Below are 13,116 nucleotides of genomic sequence, written 5' to 3'. Positions count from 1 at the left end.
GTGTTCATAAACTTTAAGAAAAACATATTTCAGTAAAAAAAAAAAAAAAAACTCAATCTATTAAGTTTCAACACTCAAATATATATGATTGATGGCCATGACAGAAGAAATAACTTTAAAATGATATATTTCATTTCGTAAAACACTGTAATTATCTAATTTATAAAAACGAATTTAGTTAATAATACTAATCCATGAAATAAAAATATATTTATCATCTCCTAATATATCTTTTTTTATGAGTTAAAAATATATATTATGTTATTATCGGATCGAATAACACCTCAATCTCAAGCTTTTTAGATTCTTAGACCAAGTTTTTCTTCTTGTTGTTGACTTATAATTTATCATTTTCTAAACCGTCTCTTCTCCAATTGATTGGTTCGTTTTGTAAAAGGTACTCCAACATTTAAGTAGATGATTAGTTTCGATTGACTTAAATAAATGACTTATGTGTGACAACAATAAACTGATTATATTCTAAACAACCGTAAAATGAACACTCCTATCTCATGTTGCCCAAACCAATGTTTAGATGGAGATAACATATTTTTGGATTCATCATTTTTTTTCCTCTTCTATAAAATGAAGTCTTTACACATAACTTTCAAAATTTTAAAAAATAATAATTGGGAAACACTACTTCTTCATTGAGAAGTTGTAGTCTAGTATATAACTCTCTCGTTATAATACACATAGTCTTACAATGTATTATCATTTTGTACTGTCTTTAAAAGTTCTAGTAAGTGATTTTTTTTACTTAATTCATATTTTGACTTCAAATTCACAAAAATATAAAACTAAGGTTTTGACTTCAAATTCACAAAAATATAAAACTAATGGCCACCATATGAATCTCTTGTACTTGAGACATTAAGACATTTTTTAATGACTCTCCAATCTATCATAAACAAAAACATGAACTTCATGAAATTCATAAATCATGTCTTTAAATTCAAGTTTTAAGAATATTAATTAGTTTACCGTGTCATGTTTGTGGTTTAATTAGTTATCACTCATAAATAAGATGTTTTATATGATGTTTATTAGCCCGTGTTCACTTGAATGTGATTTCCTATTTACGAGAAATAGCAAGCATAGATTTGCGAGAGTTTTATCGTTCGCTTGCATTGATTTACGAGGACAGAAAAGCGTCGATTTGCGAGATTTCATTGTTTTAAGCATCTTGCTATCTTGGTAAGATTTGCGCTGATTTAAACTTAAAAGTTATATATGTCCCTGTACTATTTGTAAAATTCCACGACAATTATCTCGCTATCTTGGTAATTTTTTTTTGTGGTTTTTATGTGGTTCTTGCATGTTGGAGCCATGTAGTTGAGATGAAGACAAAGAAAAGGGTTCTTGGATGATGAAGAAGGCGCTTGATGTTAAGGAGGTTGATGGATGAAGATAAAGAAAGCTTGAAGCAGAGGGGTTGAAGAAGAGTTCAATTGCTCTTCATGGCCGTGTATTCGATTCCAGAAATGGGCGTATCTGGTTGCAGTGGTTAGAAGAAATTCCAACGTTGTATTGGTTCCACAAATCGCGTATCCGATTCCAGAAATCGCGTATCGCATTCCCGTTTTTAGAAGGAATTCCACCCAACGTTGAGAAGCCGAAACTCTTGTGCCACTGAAACCGAAACATTCCCTCCTTGACTTCCTTCACTCAATGAATCATTAGCTGCTCCGACGACGGCTGCAGCAATGGCCACAACCATCTAAATGTCACAAGCAACGAATGAAGCAGGAACGGGAAAAGAAGAGGCGGAGTCAGGGAAGTTGAGTTCGACATCCTTCCCCTTAAGAGCAAGCGCTGCCACGTCATAGGCAATAACCACCATTTCAGGGGTGGCAAATGTCCCTAACCAAATCATGTTAGGTTTTCTGGGCTCACGGATTTCAGAAACCCATTTTCCACTGCTCCTACACCTCACTCCGTAGTACACACGGTGGCGCCTTCCGTTACCGTTAGAGGCTCGGGTGCTTGATGCAACACATATGGTACCGTTGCTGGAACGCATAGTGGTGATGTGAAGGAAAATGGTTGGAGAAATTGGTGTGTTGTAAGGGATATTTGAGGTGAGAAGGTGGAAGAACTTGGATGGTGGCAGTTGACAGTTGAGGTGAGCCATTTATTGGGGTTAGAATTGCGATGGCTGGAGAATGATATAATATTACAATTAAAAATAACTGTTACAATATTACAATTAAAAATATTACAAAATTCATTTTACTATAATAAAAATTTTGCACAATTAATTTTAATAATTAATGTTAATTTTTTAATCTTTATAAATATTTTTATAATTAAATATAACATTAACAATTATCATTTTATATTATTTTAATAACTAAGAACATTTTTGTAATCTTCATTTTTTACCCATTAAACAAATTTTGTTTATCTGTCATATCAATCAAATCCTACACAAATTCTCATAAACTTTACTTCGAAATTCATTCTCATTTACCTCCAAATCCATTGAAATAAACAACAATTAATTCACCCTCAAATCCATTTACTCACTCTCCCACAAATCTTCTCCCCCAAATAAACAAAACATTACTTCTACTTGCTCATTTATATAATTAATGTAGGGACAGTAATATCTTTTATTATTATCAGATGAGTCTTTTTTTTTTTTTTTTCTAAAAGAGAGTCCTGTAATCCCATTAAGAAACATCATTTCTGTGTTTAATTCATTTAGATTCCAAAAATCTCATTCATCATTTTCAGAAAATTTTGAGAACAAGCACACGATATAAAAATGATAAGGATAAATTCATAACAAGTGTGTTCCCATAAACAAACAAAATTTGCTTATACTGAAGTTTCATAAAAATTGATTAAGAGACTTTGACTATACATATTAGTACGATGAGTTTTTTTTTTTTTAAATTGTCCTACAAAACAGCTTAAGATTTAACAAAATAATTAATAATACAATAATTGTTTTATTGTACGTAAAATAGAAAGCTAAGATTCACTTATGAAATCACTACAAAGCAACAACAATGCTTAGTAAAGCATAATGAATATCTTAACCGATCGATTAAACAACACAAACTTTTAAAGGAAATTTGACATAATCTCCTTTATTTTTTGGTTTAAGCCAAACGTGACAATAGACTGAGACCCATAAAATAATTACAATTTTTCAGTAACTAAAGTGGTTATAAAAAAGTCTGAGATTACCTAAACTTGCACTTATTACTATAGTTGTAGGTTTTGTTAGAACAAAAACAATATTACCCATTGCTAGTTTTGACATGTTTCATTCTCAATAGCAGTAAATTAGTGATGTACTTGTTCTTCTGTTTTGTCCATAGAGGGAAGTCATGTTTAGAACAACATTGTTCAGCCTGGATTCTCACCTGGATGCAAGTAAAATGGGTTTGATGGAATTCATGATCTATCCATATTGCTCAATTCCATGAAAGAAAAACAGAGATAAAAGGAGGAATTCCAAAAGGAAAGAGAATCAAGCTACAAAAGAGAAGAAAAAGAAAGAAAAAAAAATCAAGAATAATTGGAGCTAAGTGGCAGAGCGGAATTAACCCGCTTTAGTATCATATCATATCTATGGTATGAATTGACATAAGGAAGAAGAAGGTACCACTGGGGGGAAAGTTATACATATATATATTTCCTATTTTTATGGAAGTGTTTTTACAAGTGATATAAAAGGTAAGAATGGATTTATATAGAAACCCAGGACTCTGAAAGAGAAAGAGGCCCAACAGCAAACAGCCAGCCCAAAAATATAACCTTAGAGAAAAGGAGCGGAGGGTTACTCTCTACACCACCCCACATTGTTCCCTATACCACCACGTTTTTTTAAATTTTAAAACTATCTTTTATATTTAAAATATCTTACACCCCCACCTCTTTTCTTCAACGGACGTCAACATCTACTGAAGAAAAAATTCTTCAACGGATGTACCACATCTGTTGAGTTTTTTTTCTTTTCTTTTTATTAATTTATTATATTTTTAAATTAATATATAAATATTATTTAATTTTTCTAAAAATTTATTATATAATTATATATAAATTAGTTTTATTCTATTTAATAAAATAATTAGGCTTAATAGCTTCTTTTGTCCCCAGTTATGGTGAGTTGTGTCAATTAAGTTCCTTCTTTTAAAAAACTATCAATTATATCCCCATTTGGTAAAATTTGCGTCAATCAAGTCCCTTCTGTTAAATACTTACAAACGGTGTTAAAAAAAATTTCTCTCTCTTCTACTTTTCTGTGCAAAGCTGTTTGTCAGTACTTTTTTCTCTGCACATCTGAATAAAGTGATACAAAATATTATATAATATAGGTTGGTGAATTATTTCATTACTTTGGAAAGTATGAATTCATTTACGTAAAAAAGTTACTTTTTCTTCATCATTTAGCATATGAATAAACAAGTAAAACATTCTATAATAAACATACGCCCCTGCATCCCTCTCCTATTCTCCTTCTTTCTTCTTAAATTTCTTTTTCGTTAACCCGCGGGTTCCACTGAAAGCTACTAACCATTCTAAAATTTTTCTTCCCATATATATATATATATATATACACACACACACACACACACGAAACCCTCTGCAAGTAAAATTCATAATTCCCTTCTTTATAAAAAAAAAATGAAGCATAAACATATATTCACGTACATACACTCCCTCACGTCCCTATCCCTCCATAAACTCCCTTTCACCTTTACCATTTACGTAAACTAAAAAAATACACTCCCTCACTCTCTCTTTTCTCACCCAACCGTCCCTGCACCCCAAATCTATATATATATATATATATATATATATAGACCACACACCCCATGGTTAACCCTCTGAATCTCACTCCACTTACAACCCGAAAGCCAACCCCTAAAACACTCTTCCTTCTTTCTTTCATTCTCACTAACTACACTCCTTCTTTCTCTCCCTTCCTTTTCTTACGCACAACATACACAAGAGCACACAATGTAGGTGCAACTATATATATAACATTTCCAAACTGTAAAAAAAACATAACACGTAGAGTACCACAAAAGAAACATTGGTACGTCCCAGTTATAGTGTGAAGAATCACTCCCCAACCACAAAACTCATGCATGCCGCTATTATCTTTCTACGTAATATGAAACGCATTCAATCAAACACATAATAGATTTTCTGCTTGCTCCCCTTACCTTGGTAATTCCAGAAAGTTTCAAGTGTTCCTAAGATTCCTACAAAACTCCGAAAAATGATTATGAAGTTGCTCATGGGGTTTGTCCTGATTCAGTTTATGAAGGGCATGAGGGGGTGGGTTTAGTAAACAATTCAATGTTGGTTTATGGGCATAGAAATCAAACCTGACAAATTAATTTTGTAGTGCATGCACATGTTGGAAATGTTGGAAATTCAATCGTGACGAAATTTAAATTTAGTTTTGGAGAATAAATTGGAAAAAAGGGTTGCAAGGGTAGTTCCTAATCCCATGGTAGAGTGTCTTTTTTACCTGAAAAGAAGCTTAAGGTTGGAAGAGTCAGAGACATGTCTTTGCTTCTTAAAAAGCTATAAATACCTTTGGCTTTGACATATTTAAGAAAACTAAGGGTTACTTTTGTCCTTTCACTCCACTCAACCTCAAGATATGCATCCACTGCTTCTAGTGAGAGAGGAAGAAAGATAAAACAAGATGAAAATGAGAAGGCTCAAGAGAGAGAATATCATAGTATAGTGTGTTGGTGTGGCTACTTTGGAGACAGGAAAACCAGACGAACTTATTTGGCTTTATGTTTGTGTTCTATAAATTCCTCTTCAGTCTTATTCTCTTTCACATAATTTCCAGAAAGCCAAAGAAAAAAAGACAAGAAAAAGTTTGATTTTTTCTGAGATTGTGATAGAAGAAAGAAACCCTTAGGTTTAGGCTTGGCCCAATCTGCGTTCCACTGTCCAGAAATCGTTCATTCCTTGTGTTCTTTTCATCTGCATGTGGGTTTTCTTCTCCATCCATTTCTTCTATGTACGAACACCGTCAAGGCAAGCTTCCTCTTGCCACCACCCCTCTATAACCGGCGATGTCGTTGACGTCGTGGCTCTTGCAGACCCTAGCACTACCATTCAACCATCTTTCTCCCAATCAATTTCTTGTTCCCATTTTTTTCTCTTTGATTTGTGTGTATTGTGTTAATTGATGGCAACGATGTTGAGAATAAAAGATATTGATGGATGAATTGATTGCTGAAAATGGAGGTGGAGAATGAGTGGGAGAGAATAGAAGAGTCTTTGGGATTGGATAATCAACGAATGGGATATAATGGAGGTGGAAAAATAGAGATTGTGCATTTTGCTTTGCATTGGAATTGGAAGTATTTTTGGATTGGAATTGGAAGTATCACTGCATAAAAGGACGAAAAGATAACAGTGACAGAAAGGTTTGCTGCGTTGCAGAGAAACAGAAGAGAGAGAATAAAAAGTTAACGCCGTTGGGAGTATTAACAGAAGGGACTTGATTGAGGCAAAATTTACCAAGTGAGGATGCAATTGACATTTTTTTAAAAGGAGGAACCTAATTGACACAACTCACCAAAACTAGGGACAAAATAAACTATTAAACCAAATAATTATTATTGATTTAAGGGTTAAATATGTTTTTAGTCCCTAAACTATTGGCCGTTTCTGGTTTTCGTCCCTCTTCCAAAGTAAGGTACAATTTGGTCCTCATTCTTTAGAAAAACGTTCGTTTTAGTCCTCAAAATTTTGTTTTTAGTCCTCGTTTTAGTCCTCAAAACGTTCGCTTTTTCGACTAAAACAAACGTTTTTTAAAGATTGAGGACTAAATTGTACCTTACTTTGGAAGAGGGACGAAAACCAGAAATGGTCAATAGTTTAGGGACTAAAAACATATTTAACCCTTGATTTAATTTATATATTATTATTTAATTAATTTTTATAATATCTTTTATATTATTAAGTAAATATGGTCACATCCGTAAGGTTTTTATTTTTTTATACTTTATTAATTTATTATATTTTAAATTAATATATAATTATTATTTAATTTTTTTAAAATTTATTATATTATTATATATAATCTAGTTTTATTTTATTTAGTAAACTAATTATTATTAATTTAATTCATATATTATTATTTAATTATTTATTATAAAAAAATTTACGTTATTATTAAGTAAACGGACGTGTCACATTCGTAAGTTTTTTTTTATTAATTTATTATATTTTAAATTAATATATAAATATTATTTAATTTTTTTAAAAAATTATTATATAATTATATATAAATTAGTTTTATTTTATTTAGTAAAATAATTATTATTAATTGAATTTATATATTATTATTTAATTAATTATTATAAAAAAATTTATGTTATTAAGTAAACAGATGTGTCACATCCGTTAATCCGTAAGTTTTTTTTAATTTATTTAATTTATTATATTTTAAATAATATATAGATATTATTTATTTTTTTTTAAATTTATTACATAATTATAAATAAATTATTTTTATTTAATAAAATAATTATTATTAATTTAATTTATATATTATTATTTAATTAATTATTATAATACTTTTATATTATTATTAGTTAAACGGATGTGTCACATTCATTAATGGATGTGGCCACATCCGTTATGTCTTTTTTTTTTTTTAGTTTTTAAGTTATGATGTGGTCATATTAGTTGACGGATATCAACATTCGTTGAAGGTGAAACAAATGTTGATATTCGTTGAAGGCGAAATTGGAAGGGCAAATTAAGTATGAAGTGATGCATAGAAGATTTGGTGGTGGTGGAGGGAAATAAGCGTGTTATAAGGTAGAGTCGAGAAAACAACTTCTTGCCAAAAGGTAGGTTGAATTGAAACATAAAATATGACATGGTAGTTGGGTGGATATAAGGATTATCTTATAATAATCATATTCAACAGTACCCATCACCATCCTTTCAAGTGTGAAAGTCAAATTCCAAGATGATGCTTTAAAGTCCCCAAATAATTTCTCACCAAAACGGATGGGCAAAACTATATTGGGCGATGGGGTGGTTCAGCAAAATTAAACAAAGTAGTTGTATTTTCTACAAGCACATCTTTGTTAAGCCAACATATTTATTCCAAAACGCAACCCCTCTATTAGAATAATCTATACACGATCAAGATTGCGTGTAAGAAAGCTGCACAAATCCTTCGCTTAGATTTTATTCATGTGAACGATCCTGTGTGGGATCATACTCATTTTTATCAAAAACCCCTTAGATAAAGCTAATCGATTGAACCAACAATTGCTTGCTTGAGATGTTATGTCAATTAAACACAACAGACTTATTTATACCTCTACTTACGGACAGACTTAATTCTTATCTTTACATGTATAAAAGAGGTATTATAAATTTTTGTCAGAGGTCATGTTAAAATGAATTTAGGTTTAATTCATCATAATCAACAAGACCTTTAACAATATTAGTGTACACACTCAATCAGAATTGAGTGTGGAACCACAGTGTATGGTTACATTTACAACTTTTGTACTTACAAAAACCTAAAAAAGCAGTTAGCGAGCGACAGTTAACTGCCAGCAATGTGTTGAAATTTGTCCTTCGTAAGAACCTCTCCTCTCTGTATGGCAAGTGATAACAACCCAGCACCAAACCTCACTAATCCAAGTTAACATTTCTCTTATATAAACCCTTCACCATTCTCGACAATTTCACAGCTTAACGAAGAGTGATCACACAGACAGAGAAAATGGTGAACCTGGTTGCAGCACAGAGGCCGTTGCTTCGTGGGCTAATGAAGATGGCGGGGATCAGGCCGTACACGGTGGAGATTGAGCCCGGGACCGTGATGAGTTTCTGGGTCCCTTCAGAGACCATAACGAAGCCCAAGAAAAAAGAGGAAAAGCCCAGAATCATAGCGAAGCCCAGCAAGCCCACGGTGGTTCTGGTGCACGGTTTCGCCGGCGAAGGAATCGTGACGTGGCAGTTCCAAGTGGGGGCGTTGACGAAGAAGTACGCTGTTTATGTTCCCGATCTTCTGTTCTTCGGAGGTTCCTCCACCGATAAAGCGGACAGGTCGCCAAGGTTTCAAGCGGAGTGTCTGGTGAGGGCCTTAAGGAAACTTGGGGTGGAGAAATGCATAGTGGTTGGGTTCAGTTACGGGGGAATGGTTTCGTTTAAGATGGCTGAGATGTACCCTGAAATGGTTGAAGGAATGGTTATTTCTGGGTCCATTGTCGCCATGTCGAACTCGCTAAGAGCCGCCTCGCTGCAACAGCTTGGTTTCTCTTCTTCTTCGGATCTCTTGATGCCTACCTCTGTTAAGGGTCTTAAGGCCCTCTTGTCCGTCGCTGCTCACAAAAAACTCTGGTTTCCTGATCGTTTGCACAAAGATTTTCTTGAGGTATGTCTCTCTGTTCTACAGGTTATTTTCCTCCCCTCTCTATCCCTAATGTGCTAATATCTTATTTTTAACCGAATATTTTTTAATTAGATGCCTTTCTGCTAAAAGTAAAAAATAATTTATATTATAAATATCATAAAACTGATACCACTTTTCAAAGCTCAATTTCATAAAAATTTATTAATTATTTTAAACATGGTAGTTCAATTGAGACAAAAGGCAAAGTATCATAAACACTATAGATTCATCACTTACTTAACCTCTCTTTTAGTAGCATTTGATTTATAATTTGCTCTTTCTAAACAAACTTTTTTGTTGTTGCTAATTTTAGTAGCAAATTGTGTGACAATATTAGTCTTGCTAATTTTCTTTTATTAAAGTGCTTTATTAAGAACTTATGTGTATCTGTACATATACAAGTAGTGATTTTCTTTTCAATGCCAATGGTATTGTAAAAATAACAATAGTTCTCTTGTATCCTCAATAACTATATCAAGTGAGTTACACAAGAAATCAAATCAATTTGGTTTTCATTAAGATTCTTTCAACTACCATAAGGTTAGAAGTCTAATTTGTAACTACATGGATAACTTATATTTTTCCATCTTTTATTACATGACTAGTATCATTAGATTTAAAAGAAAAAAAAAACCTCTCACTTTGGTATTGAACAAAGAAAATTAGTTTAATAATTTGAACTGTATTTCTGTTTCTTTCCTCTGTTTGTTTTAATTTTATGTTAGAACAAATATTTTATCTCTGAAATGTTTAAACTTTAGTTTATTAAAATGGAAGAAACAAAAAAAAAAGTTTTACGTAACCAAGATGGAACTTAATTTTTTTTAAAAGACTAAACATGTATGTTTTACTATATATTTTTAATATTTTGTTTTGTCCATGTTCATTTATAAAGTTGCTTTCCTTTAATATTGAAATATTTTATAATAATCATGTTAGTGATTAAATACATTATAAATTTTGTAAATATGATTAATTTTATTTTTCTTTTCTTTATTTTTATAAAATTTAAAAACGATCACTATCACTATTTAAGCTTATTTTTGTTGAAAGAGATATCATATACAACATTACGCTTAAGACTTTATTATAACTTTTATTTCAATAGAAAGTTTTATACGTAAAAGAAAATTTTATGAAAATCATACTCTAGATAATATTTTTATTTTGTTGCTAATATTCTACAAAGGTATCTTGTTTTATTTTTATAATTTAATATTTTAAATTCTTTTATATCATATAATTGCATTTTATAGTAGAAAAAAAAATCTTTGATAAGAAAGTGAACCTAAATTTTAAATTTATTATAATGATATTAGATGGTGTGACTTGATATCAAGGTGCATTCATTTATGTTCGTGATTATTTTAAGCTAATTAAATATGAGGCCACGTACTCTCCAATATGATATATCATCAATAAGTGATGAAAATGTACACCTCACCAAATCCGTAACAGACCGACATCGAGGACATAAGAACGTATCGCCATTAAAGAAGAGCTTCCTTGATTATAGAAATCCACAACATAAGTGAGTGGGGTCTGCCTCTTTATTAGTTCTTTTGATACAGAAAATAACAAAAGATACAATCGACAAATATGAAAAGAAGAACGTCTATTAGTTCAACCACCTTCACCTAATAGGCAATTAAATATACCAAAGTTTGAAAATAAGGATTTTGATGTTCTCCTTAACTCAATTTATTAGTTTGACCTCGACAATACTTTTAGAAGCTTCATACACAGAACATTCTAATCAACCATATTTGATATTTCAGATTGGTATTTCTCAATGATTTCTTTTGCATATGTGACCAAAATCTCAAACGGGACTTTGGTTTTCTTCCTTTTTCAACAATTTTGTTTATAACTAATATTTATTAGGCTATAGGTTAATTTTAAAGGCTTAAGATGGTTTAACTGTTTGTTGAGGGAATATTTGCAGGTGATGTTTACGAATAGAAAGGAACGGGCTGAACTATTGGAGGGCTTAGTAATTAGCAACAGAGATATGGTGGCCACCCCCAAATTTCCACAGGTAAAAATTATCAGTAATTTGCAGAGCTAGGTCTAGGTTTTAAATGTATACCATGCATGACCTTCATGCTTCCTTTGCAGAGAATACATCTTTTGTGGGGCCAGAACGATCAAATTTTCAAACTGGAGCTTGCACAAAATATGAAAGAGTAAGACTCTTGATAGATAAGAAAACAAAATCTATACCATATTGCACTTGCACGATGAATAAATAATATTATACAGAATGAAAGAACCCTAGTTATTGTTGTTTATTAGAGAGCAGTTGTAGTCATTTATTATTAACACGAGCGATGTTTAAAATGACAGAGAACTAGGGGATGGCACAACGTTTGAAAGCATAGAGAAAGCTGGTCACCTTGTTCAGCTGGAGCGACCCTGTGTCTACAATAGATGCCTCAAGAACTTTCTCTCTTCCTTCTTGACCAAAAATCATTAAGGTTTTCAAAATCTATTCTCTTCTCAATTCTTACATCTGTCCTTTAACCTAATGGAGATATATCTCATGCCTACGCTCTCTCTTATATATCCATTGTATTCTCAACAGCCAGAGACTACTTTTCGTATTTATGTTCCTTCCTTCCCTTCCTTTTCCAATTGTTTTACTTTAAACTTTGAGAAAAACAAAAAAGAAAAGAGTATTGCTTTCTTATATTTTTAAAATAATAAAAGACTCTGTTAAGCAATTAACCGGAGCAAAACTATTGCAACCTCTTATTTGAGAAATTCATATAATGGCATTTTTCTATTGTTGAAATATAATTGAAAACAACAAAATTCTTATATTTTCCTTCTTACTAATTCCTGTCATTTTAGTAGAATATATATATTAAAATGACAGATTATTTTGATAAAAAAATTCATTCATACTTTGAACCTATCCACATAAAAACTTATCAGCATTTTAAATATAAAATCATAAAAAATGAGTTCATAAGTCTTGACTTTTATATAATATTTATTATTTTCATTGAGATTTAAAGTCATATACTATTCAATTCTAATAGAAAAATATAGTGTGTTGGTAAAACTATTAACAATCATTACAAGAAAATCAATTGTTATCCACACAAATATACCAACGAATTTATATTGGTCCGAAATTTGTTTTGAATACTAGTTTTCTTCTTCTTTAATATTTAACAACTCAATTTATTTAGTTTTGATAAAGTGTATGGATTCCATAAATACTACTCTAAATTTATCTATATTAAGTCGAAACACGAATAAACATGATCTAAAATGTTTAATAATAATAATAATAACAACACCATTAATATTAGGATGACAAAAAAATCGCATCAGCAAATATCCGTGGATATCCACGACGGATTATCCGTGGAAATTTATAACTCGCAAGTTGCGGGTAGGAGGTATTTTAATATCCACTTATAAATAGGTCGGATGCATGTATTATATTATCTGTTTCTGCGAATATCCGTTACCCGCAAAAAATAAAAATTTAATTTATATTATATAAGGTTAAATTTAGGTTTAATCATTTTGAATGTCCCTATTTGTGCAGAATCGTCTCAACTAGGTCCTCGTATTCTTTTTGATCTCACTCAGGTCCCTATTTATGTAAAATTGAATCAATTGGAACCTTGCCGTTAATTTTAATGAACGACGTTAAAATTGTAGTAAAATAGGATGCTGACTTTGCA

General features: G+C 31.3%; 1 protein-coding gene and 1 pseudogene across 1 annotated transcript; one reads left to right on the top strand and one right to left on the bottom strand.

Annotated features, from left to right (window-relative positions):
- Positions 1 to 1,720: 1,720 nt before the first annotated feature.
- LOC124826500 (ethylene-responsive transcription factor ERF024 pseudogene) lies at positions 1,721 to 2,134 on the bottom strand (annotated as a pseudogene).
- Positions 2,135 to 8,361: 6,227 nt separating this feature from the next.
- On the top strand, positions 8,362 to 12,040 carry LOC124826505 (uncharacterized). Its single transcript, XM_047299335.2, has 4 exons — positions 8,362 to 9,397; positions 11,361 to 11,453; positions 11,534 to 11,601; positions 11,762 to 12,040. Exons 1-4 carry the CDS (start codon positions 8,744 to 8,746, stop codon positions 11,889 to 11,891), a joined length of 945 nt encoding a protein of 314 aa, XP_047155291.1. The 5' UTR covers positions 8,362 to 8,743; the 3' UTR covers positions 11,892 to 12,040.
- The last annotated feature ends 1,076 nt before the right edge of the window (positions 12,041 to 13,116 follow it).

Source organism: Vigna umbellata, chromosome 1, assembly GCF_029865625.1.
Source record: "Vigna umbellata cultivar VRB3 chromosome 1, Vumbellata_1.0, whole genome shotgun sequence".
Lineage (NCBI taxonomy): Eukaryota > Viridiplantae > Streptophyta > Magnoliopsida > Fabales > Fabaceae > Vigna > Vigna umbellata.
Note: the sequence above shows the minus strand (reverse complement) of the source record. Positions and strands in the feature narration are given on the sequence as shown.

Excerpts from the sequence above, each read along its gene's own strand:
- LOC124826505 (XM_047299335.2), top strand. The coding sequence starts at position 8,744 with ATGGTGAACCTGGTTGCAGCACAGAGGCCGTTGCTTCGTGGGCTAATG. Across the intron at positions 9,398-11,360 it reads TGCACAAAGATTTTCTTGAG|GTGATGTTTACGAATAGAAA; the intron begins GTATGTCTCTCT and ends GAATATTTGCAG. Across the intron at positions 11,602-11,761 it reads CTTGCACAAAATATGAAAGA|AGAACTAGGGGATGGCACAA; the intron begins GTAAGACTCTTG and ends TTAAAATGACAG.